The following is an 18,980-nucleotide window of genomic DNA, read 5'->3' as shown; positions in this document are numbered from 1 at the left end:
CTTAGCTGCAAAAGCGAGTCTTGAAACAGGGAACACGGCGCCAGGGCTGCTGTGGATGCAGCCAGGATCCCGGAGGCTGGGGCCGCACTGAAGGCGGCCAGCTGCCCTATTCAGGATTCGAGGTTTCAGGCCGGCATTAAAGAAGATTCCTGGGAGCGCCCGAGCGGCGCCGCGACTGAACAGCCCGAGGCGGCAGCGCCGAGAACACGGAAGGCAACAAACCAGAGACAGAGCGAGCGCCCGACCTGGCACAGCACTGTGAGTGATCCCTGGCCCACGCGGCTCCCGCCTGCACCACCAGGCCACTCACTGCCCCGGTGCTGCCTCCATCTTCCCAGGTGCGGGCAGCTCCGCCCTGCTCGGCCATCACTGAGCCCATTTGCTTGGCCTGGCGCGGGGCTTTCCGGACCCTGCGGGCCGGCCTCCTCTCCCACTCCCTCCGTGGTTCTCTGGCGGGGCTGGGGGTGTGGGGCGTCCCGACCAGTGTTGGGAGGGATAGAAAGTACGGGTGGGCCGACTGTCACTCCACCACACCCTGGACTCCGGCCCCGGTAAACTTCCTGTTACTGGGAGGCAGATAACATCTCTGCGACCACCAGTTTGGAAAAAAGCCTAACGAATTTCTGGTTGGGAATAGTGTGGTAGGAGAGTTCCCAGGTCCGCTTGAACCTGCCGGAGAGCAGGCTGCAGGCAGGCACTAGACTCGGTTTATACCGGGGGGATACAAAGGTGAACAAGACCCGAGAAAGATCTACACAGTGCTACAAAGGCACCCAGAGAGACCGGTTGTCTGTGCCTAGCAGAAACCTGATAGACTTCCTGGGCGAGGCGGTGCTGAGCAGGGTCTTGAAGGCCCAGCTGATAGACGAGGGGTGCAGAAGACACGCCCCAGCCCAGCACAGTGTGCACAGAGGGGGGAGACTCGACAGAAACCACACACCCGGTGGGGTCGCCACTGCACGATCTAACAGCCTGGGCCAGAGCACACGGAACGGGGAGAAGTCCTGTACAGAAAGTGAAAGCTCAACAGAGATCACACACCCTGTGGTACGTGATCCACCAGCCCAGCAGAGTACAAGCTGACCAGAAAGGTGGATCCCCGGAGAAGCCCAAGACCCGAGGCAACCACACACACAAGACACTAGAGGCCAACTGAGCAGTCACGGCGGGAGCCATACCAAATTAGCAACCACAGCAACATCCTAGTTAGTCATTAGTCTCAAACCGGTGGACTGTGAAACCCCCTGCCACAATGAATAAACACCAAAAAAAAGACACCAGAAATACAAAAAATCAAGAAAGTACACCACCAAAAGTTAATAAATCTCATACTCTAGATCCTATAGAACAAGAAGCCCTTGAAATAACTGACAAGGAATTTCGAGTGATAATTCTAAGGAAACTGAATGAGATACAAGAAAACTCAGCTAGACATCATGATGAAATGAGGAAAAGTATACAGGATCTGAAAGAGGAAATATACAAGGAAATCAATGTCCTGAAAAAAAATGTAGCAGAACTTGCTGAACTGAAGAAATTATTCAGCGAAATAAAAAACACAACGGAGAGTTTAACCAGCAGGCTTGTCGAAGTTGAAGAGAGAACCTCTGAACTTGAAGATGGGCTGTTTGAAATAACACAAGCAGACAAAAAGAAAGAAAAAAGAATCAAGGACATGGAAGAAAATCTGAGAGAGATATCAGACAACCTCAAGCGCTCAAATATCCGAGTCATGGGTATTCCAGAAGGGGAGGAAAATGGAGATTCCATTGAAAACATATTCAACAAAATAGTGGCAGAAAACTTCCCAGGTATAGGAAAAATCACAGATCTTCAGATCCAGGAAGCTCAACGATCTCCAAACGTATTCAACCCAAAAAGGCCTTCTCCAAGACATGTCATAGTCAAATTGGCAAAACTCAGAGACAAAGAGAGAATCTTAAAAGCTGCAAGAGAGAAGCGTCAAATCACCTATAAGGGAGCCCCAATCAGGTTAACATCAGACTTCTCATCACAAACCCTAAAAGCTAGAAAGGAATGGGATGATATCTTCAAAATACTAAAAGACAAAGATTGCCAGCCAAGAATACTCTACCCTGCAAGGCTATCCTTCCGAAATGAGGGGCAAATAGTATATTTCTCAGACAAACAAAAACTGCGGGAGTTAACTACCACAAGACCACCCTTACAAGAAATCCTCAAGGGAGTACTGGGTTTGGTTCCCGAAAAATAACTACCACTGCCATAAAAACCTAAGAAAAATCTAAACCCGCTAGTACAATAAAAATGGCATTCATGAAGAGAAAACAAGCTAACAAAAACACTATCTACAACCTAAGGAACCAACAAACAAAGAAACCAAACAGTAAATCAGAAAGCAAGGAACAAAAGACACCTAAGACAACCAAACAACCAATAAAATGCTAGGAATAAATCAACACCTTTCAATAACAACTCTTAATGTTAAAGGCTTAAATTCCCCAATTAAAAGACACAGACTGGCTGACTGGATCAAAAAGCAGGACCCAACTATATGCTGCCTACAAGAGACCCACCTCACCCATAAAGATTCACACAGACTAAGAGTGAAAGGATGGAAAAAGATTTACCATGCAAACAGAAAAGAAAAACGAGCAGGAGTGGCTATTCTTATATCTGACAAAATAGACTTTAAACTAAAAACCATAAAAAGAGACAATGAGGGACACTACTTAATGATAAAAGGACTGATCCATCAAGAAGACATAACAATCATAAATATGTACGCACCCAATGTTGGAGCAGCCAGATTTATAAAACAAACTCTATTAGACCTAAAGAAGGAAATAGACACTAATACCATAATAGCAGGGGACCTGAACACTCCACTGTCAATATTAGACAGATCATCTAGGCAAAGAATCAGTAGAGAAACACAAGATCTAAACAAGACTCTAGACCAATTGGAATTGGCAGATATCTACAGAACATTCCACCCAACAACCTCAGAATATTCATTCTTCTCATCAGCACATGGATCATTCTCCAGGATAGATCACATATTAGGTCACAAATCAAGTCTCAATAAATTCAAAAAAATTGGAATTATCCCATGTATCTTCTCAGACCACAATGGATTAAAACTAGAAATTAATAACAAAAAAACTCTGGAAACTATGCAAACACATGGAAATTAAACAGCATTCTACTTAATGACATATGGGTCCAAGAAGAAATCAAGCAGGAAATCAAAAAGTTTATTGAAACTAATGAAAACAATGATACATCATACCAAAACCTGTGGGATACTGCAAAAGCAGTATTGAGGGGAAAATTTATTGCGTTAAATGCTCACTTCAGAAGAATGGAAAGATGGCAAGTGAACAACCTAACACTTCACCTTAAAGAACTAGAAAAACAAGAACAATCCAATCCTAAAGTTAGCAGACGGAAAGAAATCATTAAGATCAGAGCAGAACTGAATGAAATTGAAAACCAAAAAACAATTCAAAAGATCAACGAATCAAAAAGTTGGTTTTTTGAAAAGATAAATAAAATTGACAAACCATTAGCATGGCTAACAAAAAAAAGAAGAGAGAAGACTCAAATAACAAAAATTAGAAATGAAAAAGGCGATATTACAACTGATTCATCTGAAATACAAGGAATCATTCGAGACTACTATAAACAACTATACGCCAACAAACTTGAAAATCTGGAGGAAATGGATAAATTTCTGGACACACACAAGCTCCCAAAACTGAACCGTGAAGACGTAGAAAATTTGAACAGACCAATAACAATAAAGGAGATTGAAGCTGTTATCAGAAGGCTCCCAACAAAGAAAAGCCCAGGACCAGATGGATTCACAGCAGAATTTTACCAAACATTCAAAGAGGAATTGACACCGATTCTTTACAAACTATTCCAAAAGATTGAAACGGACGCAAATCTCCCAAACTCATTCTATGAAGCAAACATCATCCTGATACCAAAACCAGGTAAAGATATAACCAAAAAAGAAAACTACAGGCCGATATCCTTGATGAATATAGATGCAAAAATCCTCACTAAAATACTAGCAAACAGAATACAGCAACACATACGAAAAATTATTCATCACGATCAAGTGGGATTCATCCCAGGGATGCAAGGTTGGTTCAACATACGCAAATCAATAAATGTGATACACCATATTAATAAACTCAAACACCAGGACCATATGATCATCTCTATAGATGCTGAAAAAGCATTTGATAAAGTTCAGCACTCATTCATGACAAAGACCCTCTATAAGTTAGGTATAGAGGGAAAGTATCTCAACATAATTAAAGCCATATATGCCAAACCCACTGCCAATATCATCCTGAATGGGGAAAAGCTGAAAGCTTTTCCTTTAAGAACAGGCACTAGACAAGGATGCCCACTCTCACCACTCCTATTCAACATAGTGTTGGAAGTACTAGCCAGAGCAATCAGAGAAGAGAAGGAAATAAAGGGCATCCAGATTGGAAAAGATGAAGTCAAACTGTCCCTGTTTGCAGATGACATGATCCTATATATCGAACAGCCTAAAACCTCTACAAAAAAACTGTTGGAATTGATAAATGATTTCAGCACAGTAGCAGGATACAAAATCAACACACAAAAATCAGTAGCATTTCTTTTCTCCAATAGTGAACATGCAGAACGAGAAATCAAGAAAGCCTGCCCATTTACAATAGCCACCAAAAAAATAAAATACTTAGGAATTGAGTTAACCAAGGAGGTGAAAAATCTCTATAATGAGAACTACAAACCACTGCTGAGAGAAATTAGAGAGGATACAAGAAGATGGAAAGATATTCCATGCTCTTGGATTGGAAGGATCAACATAGTGAAAATGTCCATACTACCGAAAGTGATATACAAATTCAATGCAATCCCCATCAAAATTCCAAAGACATTTTTCTCAGAAATGGAAAAAACTATTCAGACATTTATATGGAACAATAAAAGACCACGAATAGCCAAAGCAATGCTCAGCAAAAAAAATAAAGCTGGAGGCATAACACTACCTGACTTTAAGCTATACTACAAAGCTATAATAACCAAAACAGTATGGTACTGGCATAAAAACAGACACACTGACCAATGGAATAGAATAGAGAATCCAGAAATCAACCCACACACTTACTGCCATCTGATCTTTGACAAAGGCACCAAGCCTATTCACTGGGGAAGGGACTGCCTCTTCAGCAAGTGGTGTTGGGATAACTGGATATCGATATGCAGGAGAATGAAACTAGATCCATACCTCTCACCGTATACTAAAATCAACTCAAAATGGATTAAGGATTTAAATATACACCCTGAGACAATAAAACTTCTTAAAGAAAACATAGGGGAAACACTTCAGGAAATAGGACTGGGCACAGACTTCATGAATACGACCCCAAAAGCACGGGCAACCAAAGGAAAAATAAACAAATGGGATTATATCAAACTAAAAAGCTTCTGCACAGCAAAAGAAACAATTAAAAGAGTTAAAAGACAACCAACAGAGTGGGAGAAAATATTTGCAAAATATACATCTGACAAAGGATTAATATCCAGAATATATAAGGAACTCAAACAACTTTACAAGAAGAAAACAAGCAACCCAATTAAAAAATGGGCAAAAGAGCTAAGTAGGCATTTCTCTAAGGAAGATATCCAAATGGCCAACAGACATATGAAAAAATGCTCAACATCACTCAGCATCCGGGAAATGCAAATCAAAACCACATTTAGATACCATCTAACCCCAGTTAGGATGGCTAAAATCCAAAAGACTATGAACGATAAATGCTGGCGAGGCTGCGGAGAAAAAGGAACTCTCATACATTGTTGGTGGGACTGCAAAATGGTGCAGCCTCTATGGAAAATGGTATGGAGGTTCCTTAAACAATTGCAAATAGATCTACCATACGACCCAGCCATCCCACTGTTGGGAATATACCCAGAGGAATGGAAATCATCAAGTCGAAGGTATACCTGTTCCCCAATGTTCATCGCAGCACTCTTTACAATAGCCAAGAGTTGGAACCAGCCCAAATGCCCATCATCAGATGAGTGGATACGGAAAATGTGGTACATCTACACAATGGAATACTACTCAGCTATAAAAACGAATGAAATACTGCCATTTGCAACAACATGGATGGACCTTGAGAGAATTATATTAAGTGAAACAAGTCAGGCACAGAAAGAGAAATACCACATGTTCTCACTTATTGGAGGGAGCTAAACATTAATATATAAATTCACACACACACATACACACACACACACACAAATCAGGGGGGGGAGGGAAGAAGATATAACAACCACAATTACTTGAAGTTGATACAACAAGCAAACAGAAAGGACATTGTTGGGGGGGAGGGGGGGAGGGAGAAGGGAGGGAGGTTTTGGTGATGGGGAGCATTAATCAGCTACAATGTATATCGACAAAATAAAATTTAAAAAATAAATAAATAAATAAATAAATAAATAAATAAATAAATAAAAATAAAAAAATAAATAAATAAATAAAATAAAAGGAAGAAGTAGGCCAAAAGAAAGGTGTGACAGGTGCCAAACAATTCCGAAACCCAGCAGGGCAGGCATCAAATCTTACAGCTGGTGAATCATATACCTTGATTCCATGTTCGGTGTCCTCTGCATGCTGGTGTGCAGGTTGTGTCCCCAAGTCCTCGGGCAGCTCTGCCCCTATGGCTTTCCTGGTTGCAGGCCACACTTCAGCTCTACCAGGCTGGGGTTCCACTTTGGTAGCTCCACAGGCCTGGGGCCTCCATGGCAGTCCCGCTCTCCTGGCAGCAGTAGGCATGGAGCTTTTGGGGTTTTTCTGCTGCAACTCTCACCCCACATTTCCACTTAGCATTGCTCTAGCAGACTCACTGCAGTGAATCTACCCCTATGACAGATCTCTTCCTGGGGCCCCCAGACTTTTCCATACATCCTCTGAAATTGGGATGGAGACTCCCAAACCTCCACAGCTCAAGCATTCTGCAAGCGTTCAGACCTAACACCATGTAGATGCTGCCAAGGCTTCCAGCATGTGTCTTCTAAACCTTCAGGTCCAGCTACACCCGGGGCCAATTTAGCGATGGCTGCAGCAGCCACAGCAGCCAAAGCAGCTGGGGTGCTGGTGCTGGAAGTAGCTTCCTGAGATGGCCCTGGGCAGTGAGCCTCTGGAGGGTGCCTCAGGCCTGTTAGTAAAAGTCTCAGTTATGAAATTATATTTGTTTCTTTTAAAATATTTTATATCATCTTTATTTTTTATGACAAGTAAGGTATATAAAAATCTCTTGAAAATCTTTTTTGTGTGTGTATTTGTGTGTGGCTGGCCACAGGGATCCAAAATCATTTGATTTTGAACATTTATTAGTTAGTTTATATTTCATAAGTCTCTACACTCGACTGTATCTCATAAAACTATTTTTATTAAAACAGAATTCCAAGGTTACTGAAGTTTCAAGATTTAAGATTAAAGGCTATTGACAAAATAAAATGCCAATATATTGTAAATAATTATTTTTACTTTATTGGTAAAATATTTATTGCTACTTTGTGTCAATTATCATATTTCTTTTGAGATAATTCTTAGTTACATATATTTATTGTGTCAATGAATTGTTTTCAGTGTCTAAATTATTGTCAGATACAGAATTTTTAGTTTTTGCTTTTATTATTATTATTATTATTATTTTAAATTTTTATTGACTCAAAATTGATTATACATATTTTGGGGGTTCAATATTGAGATATGTTGATCAAATCAATATTACTAGCATATATATTGTTACATATTGTAATTATTCTTTATGCCCCTTGTCCAATCTCTCCCCATCCCTCTCTCTCTCCCCCCTCCCCCCTCGAATTACCCTAGATTTCTTCTCTCCTTCTGAAAGAATAATGGTTACTTTGTTGATTTGTTGCCTAGATGATCTGTCCAGTGCTGACAGGTGTGATCAGGTCCCCCAATATTATCATAGAACAGATGCTTCCTCTGTCACTCTGGAATGGGCTTTGTGGAGAGAGACATCCTCCTCCTTTCTTTATGTCTGTTGGTGACTCTCCTTGTGTCAGTGCACTCCAGGGGCTGGCGGACCATCTGTGTCGTGGTTGTGGCATCCAACTGCTTTTGCAGTAGCCATGGTTATTTTAGTGGCTGTGGTGGGCCACCCACATGGAGGTGATGTTTTTGGCATGCTCCTTGGTGCTGGTGGTGTGCCTGGTTGTGGGGAGTGTCTGGTCCCCATCTTCGTGCCTTGGGTCCCCGCCTCCATACCTCAGGTCCCTGGGTGGGCCCCGAGGTGCTGGCGTGGTGTGCTTGGGTGTGGGAGGGAGGCCCAGTCCCCTTCTCCATACCTCGGGTCCCCAGGCAGTCCCTGAGGTGCTGGCACTGTGTGCCTGGTTGTGGGAGGGGAGCCGGTCTCCAGCTCCATACCCCAGGTCTCTGGGTGGGCCCCAAGGCACTGTCACTGTATGCCTGGTTATGGGTGGGGGGTCTGGTCCTCTTCTCCATGCCTCAGGTACCTGAGTGGGCCCTGAGGTGCTGGCAGCATGCCGGGATGTGGGAGTGGGGTTCAGTTCCTGGCTCGAAACCTCGGGTTCCCAGGTGGGCCCCAAGGCGCTGGCTGTGTGAGTGGGTGTGAATGGGGGTCCTGTCCCCATCTCCATGCCTCATGTCCCCAGGCAGGCCCCAATGCACTGGTGGTGTGCCTGGGCTGGAACTAATTTTTCGCCCTTTGCTTACTTCTAAAATGGGGGAACTTCCTGTGGGAACCAGTACTTGAACTCTGTGGTTGAGCTAAATTGCTGCTTTGCTGCTGTTTCCCTAGGGAAGGCTTTTTGTGCAGCTCAGGGTTTAATGGTTGACCTTACAGGTACTTCCAGCTCTCCAGAGACCTGGTGCACCTGGATTGTGTAGAAACTCTGACGTGTGCCTGAGTTTTTTCATCAAACTACACCACCTGCAATTCTGCATTCCCAACCAGTCTCCTCTGAGTGGTCCTGCACTGATTGGGGGGCTGATTGGCTGTCCTTCCTGTGTCCCAGTGTTCTCCTGGTGGGTCTGTCTTCCCCACCATCCATGCTTCAAACACTTCCCATGGGACGGCGTGCACAGGAACACTATTAATGGTCTTGCTGTCCTGGGGGCCACCAAGGCCCCCTTTTCCCCTGCCGCCTCCAAGTAACTCCATCTGAAGGGCACAGCTCTGGCTTCTGCTGGCTCCTGCTTTGTGCACTCAGCAGCTTAAGCATTAAAGCAGCGATGACCTGAAACTCTCAGAGCAGTTTTTCTTTCTCTTATCATTGTTTCTCGCACCTTCATGAACTCCGTAGGTCTCTCCTCCTCTTCCCCTGAGCTCCAGTGGCCCCAGCTTGGCTGATGTTACATTTTTATTGTTCTAAGTTGGTTGATTTGTGGGAGAGAGTAACGTGGGGACTGTGTATTCCACCATCTTGACTGGAGCTTCCTGCTTTTATTATTATTACAACACTTGTTTGGGTGGGTTCCAAAGTCCGACCTGTGTTTGAATGTTCATTGTGCTGTTTACCATCTGTGTTACTTTGGGCAAGTTACTTAACCTCTCCAGGCTGCTGTTTTATCATCAGTAAAGTAGATGTCGGTTTTTCTAGAACGTTGCTGTGGTAGCGCTAGGGCGCCATGTTAGGATGAAGGGGAAGGAGGAGAAGCGCTTAAAGCGGCGGGAGCCGGTGCGGGAGCGGGGTTGGACCCAAGGCTGAGGCAGGCCCCCCCCTCCCGCCTCAGTGGATCGTGCCCAGGGCGGCGGCGGCGGCGGCAGCGGCGGCGGTTGCTGGGGGGGAGGGGGGGGGGAGTGACCGGGCGGTGCCGGCGCAGGAGACGATGCCGTTTCCAGTTACAACGCAGGGATCACAACAAACAGCCGCCACAGAAGCACTGTGGCATTACTTCTCCTATCAGCTTAGCAGCCCCCAAGGAGACTGACTGCATACTTACACAGAAACTAATTGAGACTCTGAAGCCCTTTGGGGTTTTTGAAGAGGAAGAGGAACTGCAGCGCAGGATTTTAATTTTGGGAAAATTAAATAACCTGGTAAAAGAATGGATACGTGAAATCAGTGAAAGCAAGAATCTTCCACAATCTGTAATTGAAAATGTTGGAGGAAAAATTTTTACATTTGGATCTTACAGATTAGGAGTACATACAAAAGGTGCCGATATTGATGCCTTGTGTGTTGCACCAAGACATGTTGATCGAAGTGACTTTTTCACCTCATTCTATGATAAGTTGAAATTACAGGAAGAAGTAAAAGATTTAAGAGCTGTTGAAGAGGCATTTGTACCAGTTATCAAACTCTGTTTTGATGGAATAGAGATTGATATTTTGTTTGCAAGATTAGCACTGCAGACTATTCCAGAAGATTTGGACCTACGAGATGACAGTCTGCTTAAAAATTTAGATATAAGATGCATAAGAAGTCTTAACGGTTGCAGGGTAACCGATGAAATTTTACATCTAGTACCAAACATTGACAACTTCAGGTTAACTCTGAGAGCTATCAAACTGTGGGCCAAACGCCACAACATCTATTCCAATATATTAGGTTTCCTCGGTGGTGTTTCCTGGGCTGTGCTAGTAGCAAGAACTTGCCAGCTTTATCCAAACGCAATAGCATCAACTCTGGTACATAAATTTTTCTTGGTATTTTCTACATGGGAATGGCCAAATCCAGTGCTATTGAAACAGCCTGAAGAATGCAATCTTAATTTGCCTGTATGGGACCCAAGGGTAAACCCCAGTGATAGGTACCATCTTATGCCTATAATTACACCAGCATACCCACAACAGAACTCCATGTACAATGTGTCCGTTTCAACACGGATGGTCATGGTTGAGGAGTTTAAACAAGGTCTTGCTATCACAGATGAAATTTTACTGAGTAAGGCAGAGTGGTCCAAACTTTTTGAAGCTCCAAACTTCTTTCAAAAGTACAAGCATTATATTGCACTTCTAGCAAGTGCACCAACAGAAAAACAACGCCTAGAATGGGCAGGCTTGGTGGAATCAAAAATCCGAATCCTGGTTGGAAGCTTGGAGAAGAATGAATTTATTACACTGGCTCATGTGAATCCCCAGTCATTTCCAGCACCCAAAGAAAATCCTGACAAGAATTTCGCACAATGTGGGTGATTGGATTAGTGTTTAAAAAAACAGAAAACTCTGAAAACCTCAGTGTTGATCTCACCTATGATATTCAGTCTTTCACAGATGCAGTTTATAGGCAAGCAATAAACAGCAAGATGTTTGAGGTGGATATGAAAATTGCTGCAATGCATGTAAAAAGAAAGCAACTCCATCAACTACTACCTGATCATGTGCTTCAGAAAAAGAAAAAGCATTCAACAGAAGGTGTCAGATTGACAGCTCTGAATGACAGCAGCCTCGACTTGTCTATGGACAGTGATAACAGCATGTCTGTGCCTTCACCTACTAGTGCTATGAAGACCAGTCCATTGAACAGTTCTGGCAGCTCTCAGGGCAGAAACAGTCCTGCCTCAGCTGTAACAGCAGCATCTGTGACCAACATACAGGCTACTGAAGTTTCTGTGCCACAAGTAAATTCCAGTGAAAGCTCAGGGGGTACATCGAGTGAAAGCATTCCTCAAACTGCCACACAACCAGCCATTTCTCCACCACCAAAGCCTACAATCTCCAGAGCTGTTTCTTCAACACGTCTGGTAAACCCACCACCTAGACCTTCAGGAAATGCAGCAACAAAAATACCTAATCCTATAGTAGGAGTCAAGAGGACATCCTCACCTCGTAAAGAAGAGAGTCCCAAGAAAACCAAAACTGAAGAGGAACAACTTGATACAGAGACAAGTACAACTCAATCAGAAACTATTCAGACAACGGCTTCTCTGTTGGCCTCTCAGAAAACATCCAGTACAGACCTTTCTGATATCCCTGCTCTCCCTGCAAATCCTATTCCTGTTATCAAGAATTCAATAAAACTGAGATTGAATCGGTAAAAACAACCTCAGGGGTCCATAAACAATATCTGCCAACTCAACCTGTTGTCTTCAAATGCTAAAAACGGGGAATGGAGGGTACAAGATTAGACATGACTGAAAATGGATTTGTTGGTGACCTCCTTTACTGGGCTAATCAGCACTTGATCGGAAGTCCAGGTTAGTATGTGAAGCCAGGAGTACTATTATTATTGTGTTAGCAACAGTTGCATTAACTATTTCAAAAAATTACTGCCTTTAAAAAACAAAACAAACAAACAAACAAAAACGAAAAAAACCCTCAAGCTATATTTGTATCCATAATTGACATCTGGATTGGGTTTATGTTTGATGCATTGTTTGGAAAATTTGCAATATAAACTGGCATAAGAATTCCTTATTCTGATGATGCACTTTTATGTATTTTTTATTAGAAAGTAGAACTAATCTTAGATTTTCAGCTTGATGGATTTTCATTTTTTCCTAAATAATTTCTTTTACCATTAGTCTTCAAATTGGATACCATTGTGCAGTGATGTACTGTTATTCTTCAGAGAAAGGATAATAGTACATCTAGTTCAGTCACTATGATGTAGCTGTGTCTCTTAAAAATGGAATGTAAACTCTAGTGTATGCATTTGACATTGAAAAATTAATTAGGAAATACTTGGTTTTGATGGGGTCATGATTAAGAAATGATATATTGGTTTTATTTATAGAACTGTTTTATAGTGCATACAAATCAGCGATCAGCCAGCAAATATTTTTCTTTGAGCTTAAAAAGAAAGCTCTGTATTCTTTTTGCCTTTAATCTGTTTTCTTCAAAACAAACAAGAAAAGCTTTTTGCACCTCTCTCCCTTTTTCTTTTTTTCTTTTTCTTGTATGCACGCGGTAGGACTTACTTCATGTAAAACAAAATGCCAGTATTTTCTTAAGCCATGATGTGAAACCAGTGACCCTGTGACCACATGGCACAGAACACTAAATTTTGGTCCCATGGCTGAAACTTTAGGGAAAAGTAATGCCTGTGAAACGTGATATCTATCTTAAATGGCCATTTGATCTCTAAATAAGAGGGATTTTGTACACTCCACAGAACTCTTGTCTGTAGTAAAATTGATTTTCAATTTTAAACATATGGGCAAAAATGCATTTTCTCCAAGATTTTTAAACTAATTTTTACTTTTAAATGGTTCACCAAAATCTGTCAGTAAATTTTACATATACAAACATTTTAAAAATCATTTCTAGCAAGTACTTGACATCTAGTCAGCTGTCTACTCCTTTTTAATTTTGTTTTATTGTATCACAAGATTAGGAACTTTCAAGAAAATGATTTCTCATAATTAAGCAGCAGAACATTCATCTTTACAACGTATGAGGGATGCCAGATGTTGATAAACTTAGTTACTCTTTCTTAATCTGGACAAAGCAAACCTAACAGGTTCTTCGGATGAGCATGTTTAATGAATCCTCCATTGTGCTCCATTCTATCACATGTGCATTTTTCATGTTAAATGGCAGTTACTTAAAGTCTTCCCCTATCCTCCTAAATTAATTTTTTGAAATTGGAGTGTAGTCTTTCACCCCTTAGGCTATGCGTTAATTGAAGCTTTTTTCCACCATGACTTTATAATGTCTAGTATACAATATTTCTACTTCCCACATCTTTGCACAGTCACCTTGCCCTATCTCCCACCACTTAAGAAAAAAAGATGGTCATACTAACAGGTGAAGTGTACAAGGCGTCTGTGTGTTTCGTGTAGCTTCAGAGTTAGTTAAAATTGCCAGGCACAGATTTAGTCTTGTCATTTTGTTTACACATTGGGGAAAGAAATTCAGTTTATTAAACGTTTCATGTAAGTGCACCCAAGTTTTGCCAAGCTGGAAACTTGGACCTTTTCTGTGTAGTGATTTTTAATTCTAGTTTTCATAACCTGGAGATCAGACTGTTGCTTTCGCATGATGTACGTAGTGTCTCATGACTGGAGTTTGCTTTGTTTTATACTATCTGTACTCCTTGTATTTTTCAAGAGCTATTTTGTGAATAGATGATATATTTCTCCTTTGAAAACACAATAAAAAAACAGCAAAAAAAAAAAAAAGTAAAGTAGATGTCATCATAATGCCTACCTTGTAGGATTGTTTTGAGGTTTATATTATTTATTTATTTATTTATTTATTTATTTGAGGTTTAAATATAAAGCTGTTATCCCGGTGCTGGCATGTAAATAAGTGCATAGGATTAAAGAATACCTATACTTATTTTCTCAGGAAGTAGAAGCTAATTTATAGATTAGGATTCTTGGTTAGCAGCAAAAACTATCTCTAGCTAAGTAAAGGAAAAGAGGATTTACTGGTAGGACCTGGTGTAGTCCATCCATAGGACTGGAGGAAGAGATGAGCATTCTGGCCACAGGAAGGACCGGAGTGGGGACAGTGTCAGGAATCTAGGTAGTGGGATACAGCAGACAGCCTCTTGAAGGTGCAGCTATCATAAAGCTTCCTGTCCAACCAATTTCTCTCTTTCGAGGACTCAGCTCAAGACCTAGGTTCCTGGGAGAGACACTGGTCTTCTCAACTTGGGTAGCAAGGCACCTTGATTGACAATTTGGAATTCCCATCAAGACTGGTAGATAGAAAGGCTGAGTGAGAGGATGGGGATAGTAGGATAACAGATACAGATTGGCCAGAGGGTTGTTAGCTGGTATTGGTGGACTATGTCATTAGGAAAAGATATTTTTGCTTATCTTTTGTTTCAGTGTTTTCTTGCTGGTGTTCCCTCTTTAAGAGTAGAAAAACTGTTTTTAAGGCCTAAGAAGGGAAAGGGTGTAGTCTTTCAGAATTGTCCTAATTTGGGCCTGTGTTTAAATTCTTTTCAGCCTTGACATATTCAGAGAATTATTTTTAATAAAATGGACTTTCAGACAACAGTAAAATAAATAGTTTAGGTGAATTTATTGATCATAAACATGGTTAACTTTGTTTTTATTTTTTAAGGAACTTAAACAGAACCGAAGTCAGGAAATTGATGACCATCAACATGACATGTCAGTATTGCAGAACATACATCAACAGAAATTGACAGAAATGCATCGTCGGTATCGAGAGGAATTAAGCTACTATGAAGAACGAATTGAAGAACTCAAAAACCTGTTACAAGAAGGTTATTAGTTTGATTAACTTAACATGTTAGATGACATACTTAAATGACAATTCTAGCACTCTGAGACCAGGAAACTGCTATAAATTTGCACTAAGTTCTAAGTGCAAATTTACTAAGAATGAGTAAATGACTAGCTCTGCATGACTGCCAGAAATTTGCTATGGCACCACTACTTTCAAGATTTTGCAAAAACGGAAAGGTCCTTTTGCATTTGTGGTAAATAGTTATAATTCATAGATTTTTTTTTGCATTGTTTGGTGGTCATATTTTACTTTCTTTCAAACTCAGGTATGTAGGGTTTTAGTAGTTGATTCAAATCCTATGTTTCCCCAACTTTTTATTTATTTAAACATGCTTAGTTTAGTATAGTAATTTTATCTTTCTTTTTAAGCTTTTCAAGTTCTGAACTCTTAAATCTTAGTTGTAAATAGCAAGCTATTTACTTCTCGATTCTTAACATTTGATTTCCTTGACTTTATATTCTAGGTGGCTCAGGAGTTACAGGAACTGATCACTCTAAAATCTATGAGATGCGAAAAACTATTCAAGTTCTACAAACTGAAAAAAATGGAATCTACAAAAAAAAATTGAAGAACTTGAGGATAAAATAAAAGACATAAATTAAAAATTATTTTCTGCGGAAAAGACAGAGATGTTTTAAGGAGAGAACAAGAGCAACTAAATGTGGAAAAGAGACAAATAATTGAAGAATGTGAAAGCTTGAAACTGGACTGCAGTACGTTGCAATCTTATGCTATGAAGCAAAGTGATTGTGTGACAGAAAAGGAAAGAATTCTTCCACAGAGTACATCAGGGGAAGAAGTCACACTACAAAAAGCACTGCCTGGTATAAAATGTTTGGAACTTATTTCAGACAGGTATTTCATTGCACAGTAGTTGTTTTTAAACATTTGAATAAATGAATACTTCTTGGAAATGGAGTATTCATGGAAAAAACTTTTAGCAATTTGAGAATTGCTTGGTTTGGATTCAGTGCCATATTTAATAATAGATCACAAATAGGAATTTTCTACTAAAAATGGTTAAGTATTGGCTTGGTGTTTCTCAACCTACTTTCATTATCCTTTTATTTACATGTAACTCATTGATTTAGGAGGCCATGAAGATATCTGAGAAAAGTTTATGTACATTGACATTTTTGGGAGGAGGTAAAGGTCTGTTTCTTGTAATCTATATTGAATACTTCCTGTAACTCATCAGGGCCCAAACCCTCCAGTTAAGGAATGCAGTCTTTCTTCTTCAAAAATCTGTTGGTACATTTTGAAATGATCTCCCATTTCGAGCAAAGGCTTTAGTAATAAGAGCCATAGATCTTCTGCCATTTTCCATGCTAAAGATAATATTTATAGTATTGGATGAAATACACCAGTATGCCTTCATGGCAGGAAAACATAATGGGAACTCTTCCGCTGAAAAGATGCATTTCATTTTGCACTTTGTCCTTCTCTCACACTATCAACTCTCACTTTTTGAACTCACGCATTTCTGCTCTGGAGGTTTCCAGCCCTTGTGTGCTTGTGACCCCCCACATCTGTATCCCTCAACCAGTTGTTTATCATGAGTTCCTGATCTGTATGGCCAGTTCTGTATATATCAGATGGATTTTCAAACTAAAGTTAAGTTTAAAGTAAAGTCACCGTGTCCTTTTCTGCCTCCTCTTCCTTTCCCTACCTTAGTGATTGGTAGTATTTTCCAGTTTCCCAAAACAGAAAGCTAGAAGTCATCACCTAGCAAGTCCTGTAGGTTCTGTTTCCTTAGCTTTTCTCTGATTCAGTGATATTTTGGGATTGTATCCCATAGGAGCTCTAGGGTTTCTCACAGGTTCATCAGTCCTGGGAGCTGCCATGCAGGCAAAGTGCAGTGGGAGTCTGGACTTCTTTCTCACTTGGCTTCCATCTAAGTAGCTCTGCTCTTTTTTTTAAAAAAAATTATTTATCTATCATGTTGGGCAATCCATATGAGTTTATTTGCTTAAAAAACAAACCTACTGCCCTAGACTTTCTCCTTTTTTCCATTTTTGTTGCCATGGAATTACTTCAGCCAATCATAATTGCTTTCTGCCTATGTTAAGTATAGCAGATCTCTTAGTGGAGCAGGATAATATAGTGGTTGAGAACCTGACTGGGTTGGAATACAGCTGTATCGCTTACTAGCTGACGTGGGATAAGTTAGTTAACATCTCTTTGCTTTGGTTTTTTCACTGACAGGGTTGAGATAATAATAGTAACTTCCTTATAGTTGTTGTAGTAGTAATGAGGATTATAAGAGTTAGTTACTAGCTGCACATTCTCTTTAGAACAGTGTCTGGCCAATAGTGTTATAAAAGCATTAGCCATTTTTATTCCCTGGTCTCTATGATTCCTTCTTCAATCCTTTTTTTTCCATTCTGCAGCCAGAATAATTTTTCAGAAATGAAAAGCAAGTCATTCCCTTGCTTTTACCTTTTTAAAAAATCTGGTTGCTGACTGGTTTGGGGATCTAAACCCCTTGACCTTGGTGTTACCATCACTGTGTGCCAACCAACTGAGCTAACCAGCCAGTCCTTAACAGTTGTAGTCTCCCATGTGGGAAGATTTAGTTTTAATTCTTTAATTTAATTTTTGGGCCCCTGGCCAGTATGTGAATCCAAACCCTTGACCGTGGTGTTCTAATACCGTGCTCTAACTAACTGAGCTAACTGGCCAGCCCCCATTCCCATGTTTTTAGTACTTTGTGGCTCCCTGTGAACTTCAGGATGAAGTCTAAACTTAGGTGGACATGTAATGTCCATCATGATCTGGTCCCTGTCTGCCTCTTTTGTTTCCACTCTTTCCATTCTCCTCACATTCTGAGCTTTAGCCATATTGAACTTTCTATAGCTTCTGAAACCAATAGTGTTGTCTCTTTACTCTGTTGCCTTTGCTGGTTTCTCTGTGTGGACTGTTGCCATGTTTCTTTTAGCTAACTCTTACTATTTTGATTCAGTATGGGTATTACCTCAACTGGGAGGTACCTAGCACTGCCACTTCCCTGGCCCCATTGGCTCCCCCTAGTCTGGATTAGGTGTTTGCCTTTTTTTTCTCTCATAGCACCTTGTACTCACAGTATCACACTGTATTGTAATCATATATTCACTAGTTTTCCTTCACCTCTGAATTGGAAGCTCTTTGAGAGCAAGGATTAAATTTTTACATCTTGTGGTTTAGCACCTGGCCTCACAGTAAATGTTCAGTATTTCTTTGAATGAAAGTCAAATGTATTACCTCAGCTGAACTCATGGTATTGTCTTTGTGTTCCTCTTCCAGAATCTCTTCTATTTATGGATCTATCTATACTACCAGATTGAATGGTCTTTTTACCAATAGTCATGTCTAAATCACTTTAGATAATTGATACTATTGTATTGTTGTGGTATAAATATATATTTATTTCTTTTAAGGGTTTTTTTCCCTTCAGTCTTATACCGTATGCTGTTTCCTGCTACCCAAACTAATTAACTCATTTTGAAATGTAGTTGTTAGTATTTTTATCACGGTGATAAATTATGACTCATTCAGAATACAATCATAGTTCTTTCTTGTACTTTTCCATAGAATTGGATTTTAACATGTTTTTTTGTTTGGTTTTTGTTTTTAAAAGATGACTGTTACAGGGATCTTAACCCTTGACTTGGTGTTGTCAGCACCACGCTCAGCCAGTGAACTAACCAGCCATCCCTATGTAGGGCTCCAAACCCATGGCCTTGGTGTTATCAGCACCACACTCTCCCAAGTGAGCCATGGGCCGGCCCTTAACATGGTTTTTAA

At 40.6% G+C, this 18,980-nt stretch overlaps 1 protein-coding gene and 1 pseudogene across 1 annotated transcript in view; both read left to right on the top strand.

Moving 5' to 3' along the window:
- Positions 1 to 18,980, top strand: part of LOC134372657 (thyroid receptor-interacting protein 11-like) — a 338,384-nt gene that overhangs the window by 5,841 nt on the left and 313,563 nt on the right. Inside the window, 4 exon segments of the mRNA XM_063090084.1 lie at positions 15,009 to 15,174; positions 15,661 to 15,737; positions 15,740 to 15,815; positions 15,818 to 16,021. Coding sequence (XP_062946154.1) covers positions 15,009 to 15,174; positions 15,661 to 15,737; positions 15,740 to 15,815; positions 15,818 to 16,021 — 523 coding nt within the window.
- On the top strand, positions 9,878 to 12,113 carry LOC134372233 (poly(A) polymerase alpha-like; annotated as a pseudogene).

The sequence above is a fragment of the Cynocephalus volans genome, chromosome 3, assembly GCF_027409185.1.
Source record: "Cynocephalus volans isolate mCynVol1 chromosome 3, mCynVol1.pri, whole genome shotgun sequence".
Lineage (NCBI taxonomy): Eukaryota > Metazoa > Chordata > Mammalia > Dermoptera > Cynocephalidae > Cynocephalus > Cynocephalus volans.
This window is presented reverse-complemented; position numbering and strand designations above follow the sequence as displayed.